This window comes from Otolemur garnettii, unplaced genomic scaffold (assembly GCF_000181295.1).
Source record: "Otolemur garnettii isolate 467f Iridium unplaced genomic scaffold, OtoGar3 scaffold00059, whole genome shotgun sequence".
In the NCBI taxonomy this organism is placed as follows: Eukaryota; Metazoa; Chordata; class Mammalia; order Primates; family Galagidae; genus Otolemur; species Otolemur garnettii.
In genome coordinates this window covers 1,152,097-1,165,963 of record NW_003852454.1, presented here as the reverse complement: position 1 = coordinate 1,165,963, position 13,867 = coordinate 1,152,097, and the positions used below count along the sequence as shown (strand labels likewise).

General features: G+C 36.8%; 1 protein-coding gene across 7 annotated transcripts in view; it reads right to left on the bottom strand.

Moving 5' to 3' along the window:
* The window catches only part of DPP10 (dipeptidyl peptidase like 10), a 1,381,219-nt gene that overhangs the window by 502,888 nt on the left and 864,464 nt on the right, over positions 1 to 13,867 (bottom strand). For 6 of the 7 annotated variants that reach the window (XM_003792626.2, XM_023514792.1, XM_023514795.1 and 3 more), the window contains one exon: positions 6,567 to 6,662. The exons of the other annotated variant lie outside the window; for it this stretch is intronic. In XM_003792626.2, the coding sequence (XP_003792674.1) occupies positions 6,567 to 6,662 (96 nt within the window). The remainder of the gene's footprint in view (positions 1 to 6,566; positions 6,663 to 13,867) is intronic. 7 annotated transcript variants of the gene reach the window in all.

Sequence of the window (13,867 nt, the reverse complement as noted above, 5' to 3'; positions counted from 1 at the left end):
CCAATGTAAATGTAACACACAGTCTATTGTTCCTTAGCACAAAGTTACGCTGGGCAAGGTTGGCAGACTATAGCTAGTGGTGAGGTGTTGGCCCCTGGTTTAGAACAGGGTAAGTTTAAATGAGAATAAGCAATTAGAAACTTTCATAGTAAACTGACATTGCTGCAAGATCCAAGCCAATGATAAGCAGATTAACACGGGTGAGCAGGGGTTGTCAAACTCACAGGGTGAGCACAGAGCACACTAGCTCTACACAGCAGTTGTTCACTGTGACCCAGATGCATTTAACCCTGTGTATTCTATTTTTGAGCAAAGGTAATTTATATTTCCTATACTGGATAAATTTTGGAACCCGGCTACTGATAAATAATTAAAGACTAAGTTAAAAATACGGTGTCACTCGATTCATTTTGGATAAAAGCTCAGAATGAATAGCCTGAGGTCACTGAAGTTGCTTTAAACTTCTCCTTACGTTATCATCATCCCAGCCTTGGAGACTGGTATCTTCACTATTATGAGAGTTAATAAAACAGAAAATAGAATCAATGTAGTATGCACTATTCCCTGTAAATATTGCTAATATCAATCTAAACCAAGTTAGTTAACAAGAAGGGAGGAAGTTCATTTATTATATTAAATATTTTACATTTTAATATGTCAGTTTTTGTTCAAAATCTGTAAATGAGCATCTAATAGGATTGGTCTCTATTTCCATCAATGTGTCTAATTCTGATTTAGCGGGAAAATGTTATGAGTAGCATAGAACAGCAATTATTTTTATTAACTGCCTATTTATACTCTCAAAGTAATACTTGACAATTCTTTCATTATTCTAAACCTATGTTTGCACTTACATATTTTTAAATGCTATTTTGGATCTTTTGAAAAATACAAGAGAAAATTTACGATTGTATTTGAAAATCAATTTATCATCTTAATTTTCTAGAGATTTATTTTAATTGTCTTTTTAAAATCTGCACATGCCAAATTAGAAATAAAAACAAATGAATTAAAACTTAAACAAAACATAGCTGCTGGCAAATGAAAAGAAACACAAAGAGAGGCTTCAAGGGGGATGGGAGGAAAGCCTGGGGCTCTGAACAAGGAAGTCTGGGGGGCCCAAAGGAACAGTCCACTGCTAAGTTAGATCCAACTCAGCAACTCTCTCCAAAAAAAGGAAAGGAATGTGGGTATCAGGTAACCTTCCAATGACAGTAGAAAAGGGCAATAAGCAATGACCAATAGAAAAGCACGAACCTGCCTGGAGATGCAGAGAGACCAATGAAAATCTTATAACCAATTTCAAACTGAGACAAGGGGTATTTATACCTCTAGGCTGCCCTTGCGGCTTGTCTCTCTCCCGTGTCTCACTCATGACAATGACACACTTCCAACTCTCTTTGGAAGGGATCTGAGCTTTCTCTGTGTTCTTAAATAAAAGTTCTCTTTGATATACTGGGACGTAGGCAGGTCACCTTTGCTTTCTGTTCTGTTCCAGTTTTACCTTTCGGTGTCCGCTCACTTTGCTTTTAATCCCTGTGTGGCCTCGGTTGAACTTTCTACTTTTGCCAAGTAATGGAACCAGGTTAACTGGGGTTGGGGATCCAGAACTTCCACCTTCAACATAACAGTTTTAAAAGTATTGTTTGAAAGGAGATCAGATAAGTTACAATTGTAATCTAGATAAAAATTTCTATATGAGGGTCAAACTGTAGAGTTTATAGCAAGGTGATGTTCCTCGCAGCTGGCAGGGAAAAGAATTGCCCAGGCGTCAGTCACACCTGGGCGTGAGGAGTCCAGCAGAAGAACATGTGCGTTTCAGACTGGGGAAGGGACTCCAGGTAAAGAAGAAAGTGTGGGCAAAGGCCCAGAGAGAGGGAAGACAGCTTTCAGGATTCATTAGACTAGCATGTATGACGGGGACTGCAACATAAGGGCTGAGAGGCTTGATATGCTAAGGGGGATCTTGGGGTTTATTCAGTTGCTAGAAAGGGCTCCTTAGGTGGTTTTTGAGAAGCACACTAGCAGTTTTTAACCAGGCCTGAGAAAGTTGTATATTTTAGGAAGTAGCCAGAAGGATTGGAGTCCTGAGACCCTAAAAAGGGAAAGACCATTTTTCTTCCTTATTAGTTATAAAAAAATCACAATACATTTTGAATTGAGAAAAATTAGAAGAGATAAGAAGAAAAAGGTAAGCTGGGAGCTCTGGCTCACGCCTGTAATCCCAGCACTCTGGGAAGTTGAGGCTGGCGGATCACCTGAGCTCACAGGTTTGAGACCAGCCTGAGCAAGAGTGAGACTTCATTTCTAAAAACAATAACCATGTGGTGTGGCCGGTGCTTGTAGTGCCAGCTACTTGGGAGGCTGAGGCAAGAGAACTGCTTGAGCCCAGGAGTTTGAGGGTGCTGTGAGCTGTGATGCCACGGCACTCTACTGAGGACCACAAAGTGAGACTCTGTCTCAAAAAAAAGAAGAAGAAGAAGAAGAAAATGTAAACAGAAGATAATTGCTGCTACATAATATAAACAGCGAGCTGTCACATAATATCAACATTATTTTAAAGTCCCTTTTGTTCACTTCTTTAGATTATGGATACGACAATAAATTTGCTTGCACACTGTTTTTAGTGACTGCGTAGGTTACTACTCTACATTGGTAACTGGAAACACAAAGATATTACTGCAATATTCAACAGAAAAGGATTAGTGTTGTTGGGGTTCAGAAATGGCACCCTACGGTATGGCAATCTGCATGATGAGTCCTTTGAACTAAGTAAAAGAGATTGGATGTCCTCACAAGAAGTCTCAGAAGCAAAATCAGCCTCTGACCTTCTCCCACGCTATCTCCCCTGGAGCAGATAATAGAAGCCAGAATTATTTTTTCTTACAGTAGGTCATAGAAACTAGAATCCATCTCCAAATCAAGCCATAAAACCCAAAAATATTACTTTAACCTTCCCCTGCCTTTTCTGTAGGAGCGAGCCTGGCCATAAAGGAATTCTCTGACCTACTTTATCTGCTAGTGGATCTTAAGACCTGAAGTCTTTCCTCATATCAGGGAGGAAAAAATGCCGTTTAGAGAGTCCAAGAAGAATCGGAATGCACAGGTCTTGTGGGGTTTCCCCACGTGGTCTGTCACCATTACATCACATCCTCTTATCCAGTCACATTTCCATATCACTGCCCGCGCTTCATGGGACCTAAGTATAAAAGTAGACGGCTTTCCTCGGATCTTGGATCTTCATTTCAGAACACTCCCATTGCACTCAAAAATTTTATTAAATAAATTTGTTATATATTTTTCTTATTAGCCTGTCTTTTGCTATAGAAGTGTTTTTCCACCTATAAGAGTAATGAAATCTGTGAAAATGAGATTGTCATGGAGGTAAGTGATAAATGTGTTAGACATGAAAATGGCATGTCAGTTAAACCATGAAGGAGGGTAACTATCCTCCTTAAACATCAGGACTGGAGCAATCTCTGCTCCCTGTTAGGGGTGCTTGGATAAGTTTCTTGGTTAAGACTTGGTTTTCTGGGGTTAACTTTAATGTTATAGTCTATCATATGAAATATTCATTTAAGCATCTCACAGAGCTTAACATAGAAGGCACTCAATGTTAGATCTTTCTTAGTGATTAATTGATCATCAAATGTATGAATAGATGAATAATTTTAAAGAAGATGGATTTCCAGGTTTCAAGGTGACATAGCTAGGAAGAAGATGCTATAAAAATGTAGATTTCAGAATATGACCAGATTTGGGGTAAGGCAGCTGTTAAGCTAACCATGAACACAAGCATCCATCCAAGGCTGCAGTGACATCCTCAGATATATTATTTGAAAACCAGCATAATGAATGACATCGCTTCACGACTACCAACCCATGTGTGTCAGGGCCGTCTAGACCTCCTCCTTCCCCTTGATCAGCAAAGCATTCAGAGTTTCTAAGATGACCTCTACGAAGTGAATGAAACTTCCAAATAAGCTTAGCTGGGACTCCTTCCAGTGACATATACGCTGGGAAAACCTCCTGAGACGTCTCTTGAGAATAAAGAAAAAGCTCCCGTTTTACATTTAGACATAAATGGTGATAACGAGGCCAAGGTTACGCATCCTAAGCATACAGTTCCCTCTGTATTTCCTGCCCATTTTAGGAATACTTAAATAGGTCAAGGATTTGGTGATTACCAGAAAAGAGGTCTGGGTAGGATAAAAGCAAAAATCCATGCTCCTACTTGAAACACCACGCCCCTGAGTGCACACAATCCACTGACCGTGAGCCCTGGTTATTCCAGCGGTACCATAGGCTCTCAGAGCTTAGGCTTTGCTTACTCAAGTTAAGTGTGTTCTTTTCGTGTCTAATTCTTTCCTAAAAATATATGTCAGTATTACTTAGAATGTGGTAAGGACACTGTAGCTTTGACCCAGAATGCCTTCTCAAGACTGAGTTTACCAATGACAGTTAAAAAAAATTAAGACTGATTAAAATGACTAAATGCAAATGTATTCTTTTGGTATCATGTGAAATGTAAGATATCTGTGCCCTAGATGTTGAAATGGGACTTAATTCAGCATGCAGTTCACTGCTTAAATATCTGTCCAGCCCTCTGGAGCTTCAATATCAGTGTCCCTTATACACAGGAGGAAATGCCTCCTTAAATAGCCCACGCTAACCTGAGATGAGAGATGAGGCCTGTAATTTTTTCTTGCTTTCCAAAGTCAAAGACTACATGAATTTCTACAATTTGCCCAAAACCATGGTGAATAACACAGAAGATTATTGAGCATTTCAAATCTACTGGCTCATAAGCCTACAAATATTCAAAAAAACCAAATTTTGACAGTTTCCCTTTTTGTTATTTTCCTCAGTAGGAAATACTTGCTTCCAGGTAAATAGGTGATTTTCATAATTACAATCACACTTTAGAAGAAGCACTTGTGGGCAATGTGTGTATTAGGACAAGGCTTGGTAACAACATAGATTTTATTTGTCTCCTTTGGTTTGTGATCCGTTGTCATGCACAGGTTAAAGAATCATAGCACAAAGGCAAAAAGAATAGGGCTGGCCCCAAATCTATGAACAATCCAAATATAAATTCACAAATCCATTAATAAAAACACTATCTTGTGTTCCCCATATGTAAGACTTTTGATAAGATACACATTCACGGCTCGGCGCCTGTGGCTCAAGCAGCTAAGGCGCCAGCCACATACACCTAAGGTGGCAGGTTCAAATCCCCAGCCCAGGCCCGCCAAAGAACAATGACGGCTGCAACCAAAAAATGGCCGGGCGTTGTGGCGGGCGCCTGTAGCCCCAGCTACTTGGGAGGCTGAGGCAGGAGACTCGCTTGAGCCCAGGAGTTGGAGGTTGCCGTGAGCACGATGCCATGGCACTCTACCCAGGGGGATAGCTTGAGGCTCCGTCTCAAAAAAAAAAAAAAAAAGATACACATTCACCTTCTAGCGTATTTCAGCTGAAACTTGAGTCAGGCAAAAATGACATTGGACTTTAATTAACAACATTCATTCATTTTTTCAAAAACAAATCTTAGGTATGTGCTGCTGTCCAAGAACTGTTAGTGCCAACTAAAGAAGCATGATTTGGCACTTGCCCATCCTGGGTTAAATTACATCATTTTCATAACTTCCATAAATGAAAATTTAATTGACAGGCATAAATACATTTAATTAGAATATTCAGGCAGAAAGAATGGTCTGTAAATGAGAGGTCTTTATTAGATAAAAAGGCAAAACTCCTTTAATCTACCATACAAATGATTTACTCTATGACTTGAATATAAGCAAAGGTATTATGTCCAAATAAAGTGAAGGGTAAAGATGACCAGCTACCGAACCATGGTGACTGGGCAAAGTAGAATATTCAAAGAATGAAACCCGACATCTTTTCACCAACACATTTTTTAAGACTAGCTCATCCAATATGCCCTTATTACACTCGATAAAGACAAACCAAACTCAGAGCTGCTAAGAGGTTATTTTTTTTTTAATTTTAATCCCAGATATTGACTTAAGGAAAGCTGAGGTATTTTCTTTGACAGGCCAGAAAAAAGACAAAGTGAAATATATTTTCATATTATTTCCAAGACTTTTCAATTTTGCAAAGAGTCTGCTAGTTTGAATGACTTAAGCTAAATAGAAGCAACAAAGAGAGAAATAAAAAGGAATCATATTGCCAGATCTGAAGCATGTACATATGTGTGTGTTTGTGCTTGCACATGAGTGTGTTTGTGTGTGTGTATGTGAATACAGGCTCCCCAAATTTACACTGCTACACCAAGAAAAATTATCTAGAAAAACATAAGATATGTAATGTATCTTTAAAGTCATACAACTGATGATCATAAGCAATGTTTGAAGGATAATTTTAATGATGTTCTGTTTTAGAAACTGGCTTTCTCTCACAAAAGCCAACGTTTCAATTTCTAATTAAATAATATATGTAATCTTTGAAAAATAGCATCAATTATAATATTGGTGACAAATATCACTCATTTCAATTACACAGAACTGAAAGCAAGTGCAGCGTATAAAAGGGTAGACACATACCGTTGATCCATCGGGCTTCTGGATCATGAAGCACAAACTCTTTCCTGAAGAGATCTTCTAAAGACAATCTGGTTTCTGATGAATTTGTGAGTTCATCTGAAATAAAAGAATTCCAGATTAGACATCTATCTCAGGTTAGTTTTTAAAATGAACAAATTATAAATTTGGAATGCTTTGCTTCAAGAAATATGTTAACTACTAATACAAGCAGACCATTTTGACATGGTTTTTGGCTTTTGAAATTGAGCTATTTCATGAATATTTTCAACAAATTAAGTTTCTTTTTACATGAAAATTATGTTGATCTGGTACAAATTTAATAGATCAAGCCATGCTATGTAGTGATATACAAAAGGAAAGCAGTTACTAATTTCTGTTGCTCATTTCTCTAAAAAGGCACATTTTCCACTGTTTAAAAAGAATCCAGCTCCTTATTTTCCATACTCACTTGAACACATTCTTTTCAATGGTAAATTTATAGCTTTGTTGTAAAAACCAAAGATGGGAGAGTGGAGGGACCTAAACAGAAATTATGAAACTTCTGAACTCAGAAGGAATTTCAGCAGATAAACAGAATAAATACCGAGTTCCATCACATAATTACCAAGCAACAAATACCGAGTAGACTTAAGACTTACATGTAAAGTTCGAGTAATAAAATGCTGGAATATGAATGAAAAGCCAACATTTTATATTAGCAAACCTAGGAGTACTCCCATTCTTACATTTTAAATTTAAGAAATGAAATGACAGCAAAGTGTGATGATGACCAAAATTGGCATCCCAAATACTTGTTTCATTTTTTTTCCCACCAGTCACCCTCCCTCCACCCATCCTCCCCCCTCTCCTCCCCTCCCTCTCCCCTTTCTCCCTATTCTTGGGCTAGAATTGGGCTATAACTTTCATATGAAAGCTATAAATTAGTTTCATAGTAAGGCTGAGTACATTGGATACTTTTTCTTCCATTCTTGAGATACTTTGCAAAGAAGAATATGTTCCAGCTCCATCCATGTAAACATGAAGGAGGTAAAGTCTCCATCTTTCTTTATGGCTGCATAGTATTCCATGGTGTACACATACCACAATTTATTGATCCATTTGTGGGTTGATGGGCACTTGGGCTTCTTCCATGACCTAGCAATTATGAATTGGGATGCAATAAACATTCTGGTACAAATATCTTTGTTGTAGTATGATTTTTGGTCTTCTGGATATATACCTAGTAGAAGAATTGTAGGATCAAATGGCGGGTCTATTTTTAGTTCTCTAAGTATTCTCCAGATTACTTTCCAAAAGGGACATATTAGTTTGCAATCCCACCAGCAGCATAAAAGTGTTCCCTTTTCTCCACATCCTCGCCATCATCTCTGGTTTTGGGATTTTGTGATATGGGCTAATCTTTCTGGAGTTAGATGATATCTCAAAGTAGTTTTGATTTGCATTTCTCTGATGGTTAAAGATGATGAGTATTTTTTTCATTTATCTGTAGGCCATGCACCTGTCTTCTTCAGAGAAGTTTCTCTTCAAGTCTCTTGCCCACCCTGAGATGGGATCACTTGTTCTTTTCTTGGTAATATGTTTGAGTTCTCTGTGGATTCTGGTTATTAAACCTTTGTCTGAGACATAACCTCCAAGTATCTTCTCCCATTCTGAGGATTGTCTACCCACACTTTATTTACTGTGTTCCTGACTGTGCAGAAGCTTTTTAATTTGATCAGATCCCAGTAATGGATTTTTGATGTTGCTTCAATTGCCTGGGGTGTCCTCCTCATAAAATATTCGCCCAGGCCGATTTCTTCAAGTATTTCCCTACACTTCCTTCTAGTATTTTTATAGTTTCATGTCTTAAGTTTAAATCTTTAATCTAGTGAGAGTCTATCTTAGTTTGGGTCCAGTTTCAGTCTTCTACAGGTTGCCAGACAGTTAGCCCAGCACCATTTGTTAAATTGGGAATCTTTTCCTGACTCAATGTTTTTAATTGGCTTGTCAAAGAGCAGATAATGGTAAGTAGCTAAGTTCATCTCTTGGTTCTCTATTCTGTCCCACACATCTACCTCTCTGTTTTTGTTCCAGTACCATGGTGTTTTGATCACCCGTTTTAGATGCAACAAGCTATTGAGAGCAATACTGCATTTTCTTTGCAGGATAATAGCATTGTTTGTTAGCCGTACAAATTTATCTTTGTGACCTTTCAGCTGTGACCTTCACTCTGGTTGAAAATAAAATGTCAAGGATATATACTAACCTCATTAGATTTTATTTTTAAAAGGTTCAACCTTCATTTGTAAAAAGAACTTTTTAGTTTTTTTTTGTTTGTTTGCAGCTAAAATGCTGGGGCTAAGAGTCCATAACTTCAAGTCCCTTTTGCATAAATCAATCATGTATTTAACCCATAAAATGACTGCCAAGAAATAACTGAAAAAAATCATAAAAGAAACAGTGAAAATTGTTTAACCCCAAGCTTGGCATGAGATACTGTGAATATATATAGATTTTCAAACAAAACGTTATTAGACAATGATACACATTTAATCATTTGCCTGGTAGTCTGACATACTCAAATTTGAACTTTCTTAATTCATTTTAAAAACATCAAGGCAACAATGAGGGATTGTAAAGTGTAGGAGACATATCTTTGCACTCCCCTGAGGGATTTGCACTTTCTTTAGCAAAGATTATGATAGATGTCAGATTCAGAATAAAGACTGCTAAATGAGTTTGGAAAAGGAAGAGAAATATCTTGCAAAAGGAATCAAAGAAGGCTCCACTTACAAATGAAATGACCGACTCTCATTCATTGCTGATGAGAATGCAAAATCCTACTGTCACTTTGAAGACCAGTTTGGCAGCTTCTTAGAAAACTAAACATACTCGTAGCTCGCATTCCAGTAACTGTGCTTCTTGGAATGTACCCAAAGGAGTTGAAGACTTATGAACACAAAACGCTTGTACAGAACTGTTGTATAAAGCTGTTCATAACAGCTTTATTCATAATTGCCAAAATTTAGAATCACCCAAGGAGTTCTTTAGTAGGTGAATGGATAAATTGTGGTACACTCAGACAAGAGAGGTTACTCAGTGCATAAAGAAGAATGAGCTATGAAGCCTTGAAAAGGCCTGGGTGAGACTTACATGTATAATACTAAGTGAAATAAACCGATCTGAAAAGGCTACATAATGTTTAATTCCAACTATGCGGCATTTTTGAAAAATCAAAAAGTCTGGAAACAGTAAAAGGATCAATGGTTGCCAGGGAATTGCAGGGGGAGGGATGAAGAGGTGAGCACAGGGGATATTTCAGGGCAGTGAAAATATTCTGTAGGATACTACAATGGTGGTAACTGTCATTGTAAAACTGTCTAGACCTATGGAATGCATACAAAGCGTGAATCCGTCTCTGAACTGTGCACTTGGGTGGTAATGATGCATCTATGTCGGTTCATCCGTGGTCATGCCCTGCTGGGGGGTGCTGAGAAGAGAGGAGTCTATGCATGTGTGAGGCCAGGCAGGGAGAGTTTATGGGAAATTTCTGTACCTTTCTCTCAATTTTGCTATGATTCTAAAATTTCCCTGGAAAGCAATTTATTAAAGTAACAAAAAGTAGTATGACTGGGGTGTCAGCGGGTTCCAAAGGGCAGAAGAAGAGAATGGCAAGGGCACGAGAAGGAGGAAGAGCATTTTCTCATAAAAGGATGAATGCCTGTTGTTGACACACCAAAGAAACTGTGATTCTAGAATTTATTTTCCATCACAATCAGAAGCATGCAAACTAATGTTATGAGAACTTCAGAAATATATTTATTCTTCAAGACATCTCAATAAGACTAGTTTTGATATAGCTAAGTTTCAAACCTGAAAATATCTGGATGATGTAAATTTACCATCACTTTTTTAAATCCAATCCTTTCAATTTTTAGAGAAATACACATATTTTACCATCTCTATTTGATAAACATTTATCTCTTGATCCAATGAATTTTTATAGACCAGTGGTTCTCAACCTTCCTAATGTGGCAATGGATTTTCATTGTTACAAAGGGGTCACGAGTCACAGGTTGAGAACAGCTGTATAGACAAAGGTGGGAGGTAGGCATCTGTTTATTCCAGTGGGAGAGCTTAAGCTAACATAATCTATTAAATAAATGATCCTTACTAAATTCTAATAAATGATCCTTACCTAATAAATTCAAAAAGTGTGCCCTATTCTGTATATCCATGCATCTGCCTGTCTTTTAAAAATATTTTGTCTTTTTCCTAATGGGTCCCACATACTTAGTTTATAGTATCTATAAGATGAATGTTAATATAAAAAATCTTGTAAGATAAGTATCATACCAAATCATCTTATTTTCAAATACTTTTTAAAATTGCATTTTGTTAATTCCTAAACATGCATCCTTTCATGTGAACTTTGAAATCATTACTACTCACTCACTTCGAAATATTATTAAAATAACACTTTACATACACAGTAAATTGGAAAACTTTAAATATTTTGGAGGTTTTGCCCTCTTTGAACTATTATGAATGGTTATTACTACAAATGTTTGTGCTCATTTGTACGTGTTTTTATTTCTCTTGGATATATACCCAGGAGTGGAATTGCTGATCATATCCAAACACCTATATTTATTATTTTTCTGACCAAAATGTATTGATTCTTAGGTCTTCTTAAATAAATACCTGTGAAAATAATGTTCAAAAAAATAAATATTTTGTACATTGAGGCTTTTAATTCAGAACTACTGATTTCACTCATATTTTATGTACTCTGATAATACAGGGTGTCCATAAAGTTTGTGTGCAATTTGCTATGTTAAACTATTTTTAATTGCACACAAACTTTGCATCCACCCTGTACTTTATCCTTTTTTGTATATATCCTTTATCCTGCCCTTTAAATTCCATCCTGAGTGTATGTACTATATGTACAGAGGATGCCAAAAAATGTATGTGACTTATATTCATGTTTTGTTATAGATATATAGTGCACATTATAATTTTAATATGGTTTTTTCTTTTCTTAAAATGTGCATCTTTTTTTGCCACCCTATGCAAATAGTTTGTTATGAATAGAAAATTTCCTGTTCTCATTCTTAATGATTATTGTGTCTATAAGGTTAATGATTATATATCAAGACATTTTCTCAAAAAAATCCAGTGATAATAGACATTTTTATTTTTCTGTATCTTCAAGCATATTGCATTTTAAAAAGATTCTTTTATTTTCTTTTTGTACAAAGCTCCACCAACTTATTATACTATACATATACTTTTCCCCAGGTGATTGAAGAATTCCAGGCAGTTGCAAGCAATACTACAGAGAGATCCTATATGTCCTTCATTCCGTTTCTCTGACTGACAAGTCGTAAATACATAATAATATCACAAAAGGATATTGACACTGATAAGCTCTATCAAATTTGTCCAGATTTCACAGATTTACATGTATTCACTGACATGTGCGTTTTTAATTCTGTGCATCATATGTGACCAGCATCACAGTTAAGAACAGTTTCATCACCGAGATCTCTTATGTTACCCTTCTATTGCCACAGCTTCCGCCCCCAATCCTTAGCACACACTTCCTCCATTCTCCAAGAATGCTTTATCATTGGAATCATCCAATACATAATCTTTTGAGATTTTTTTTTTTTACTCAGCAGAATTCCTTTGAGATACATCCAACCTGTTAAGTGTATCAATAATCTACTTCTTTTGATGCTGAGTAATATTCCAGGATACACACATACCAACTCTTTAGCCACTCACTTACTGAACGACATTTGAGTTGTTATTTCTGGTTTTGGGCTAGTATGAGTGAAGCAGTTATAAACATGTGTTTATGAGCTTTTGTGTTTGCATAAATGTTCTTTTCTTAGAGATAAACGCCAAGCAGTCAGTTGTTGGATCAAATGTAAGCACGTATTTAATTTTATTAAACAGTTCCATTTGCTTTTCTAGAGTAGGTGTACCATTTTACATTCCACTAGCAATGTATAAATGATCCAGTTTCTCTGAATCTTGGCGACATTTGGTGTCAATTACAAAAAAAAAAATAGGTATTCTGGGATCTGTATAGTGATATCCCATTGGGGTTTTAATTGATATTCGCTAACAACCAGTGAGGCTAAGTGTCTTTTAATGTGTTTATCCGTGATCTTCAGATAACATTCAATAAAATGTCTGTGCATGTCCTTCGCCTATATTCTAAAGGGGTTATTTTCATTAGTGTGTTTGTTTAGTTGCTGAGTATGGAGAGTTTTTTTTTTTTATTCCATATACAAATTTTTTGTCAGATATGTGAATTTAAAATATTTTCTCCCAGCCTGTAACTGTTTTTTTTTTCATCCTGTCAAAAAACAGTTTTGCAGAGAAAAAGCTCCTAATGTTGAGGAAGTCAAGTTTATCAATTTCTCTTTCTCTGAGTCATGCTTTAGCTGTCAAGTCTAACGATGCTTCACCGGGTTCTTTGAGATACTTTTTATGTATGTCTGTACATGGCATGAGGCTAAATGGGAAGCTGTTTATGTTTTTCTTTTCTTTCTTTTTTTTTTTTTTTTCCTATAAATGTCCAATTGCTCCAGCTTCGTATGTTGAAAGAATTTGCTTCATTTTAGTGAATGATTTCGTTAGGTTAATGTCAAAAAACAGAATTGAATGATCATGGTGACAGGGAAACGCCTTTCTTTTTTCTATGGTAGCAACCTTAAGATTTCACTATTTATTAAGATATTTTTCTTAAGTTTTAGAAATGGATCTTTATCATGCTTAAATAGTTTGCTGTATTTCTAGGTAATTAAGTTTTTAAAACTTCAGATTGATATGAGGATACAAAGTTGTAGCTGAGCCCTTCACTCAGGGGGCGTGCTGGACACCCTGAGCCCTTCACTCAGGGGGCGTGCTGGACACCCTGAGCCCTTCACTCAGGGGGCGTGCTGGACACCCTGAGCCCTTCACCCCGGGGGCGTGCTGGACACCCTGACATTGTGCACATTGTGGGGACCCTGCCAATCGCCCTCCCTCCCCTTTCCCCTTTTCCCCTCTTCACCAGACTATACTGTTTTTCTTTCCTTTGGACTTGTAGTTGTCTATATATTGGTTTCATAATTTTCAGTAGAAATTGCTACTGTGCAATCAACTTCCAGACTAATCTTTTATATAAATATATTTATCCCCCTTTAATGCATCAATATAAAAATTGTGTAAATAAAATTAACCATTTCCAACCACCCTATATGTCTGTAACAAAATCCAATTGACTATATGAGTTATTATTTTTATTCCATTAGATTAATGGG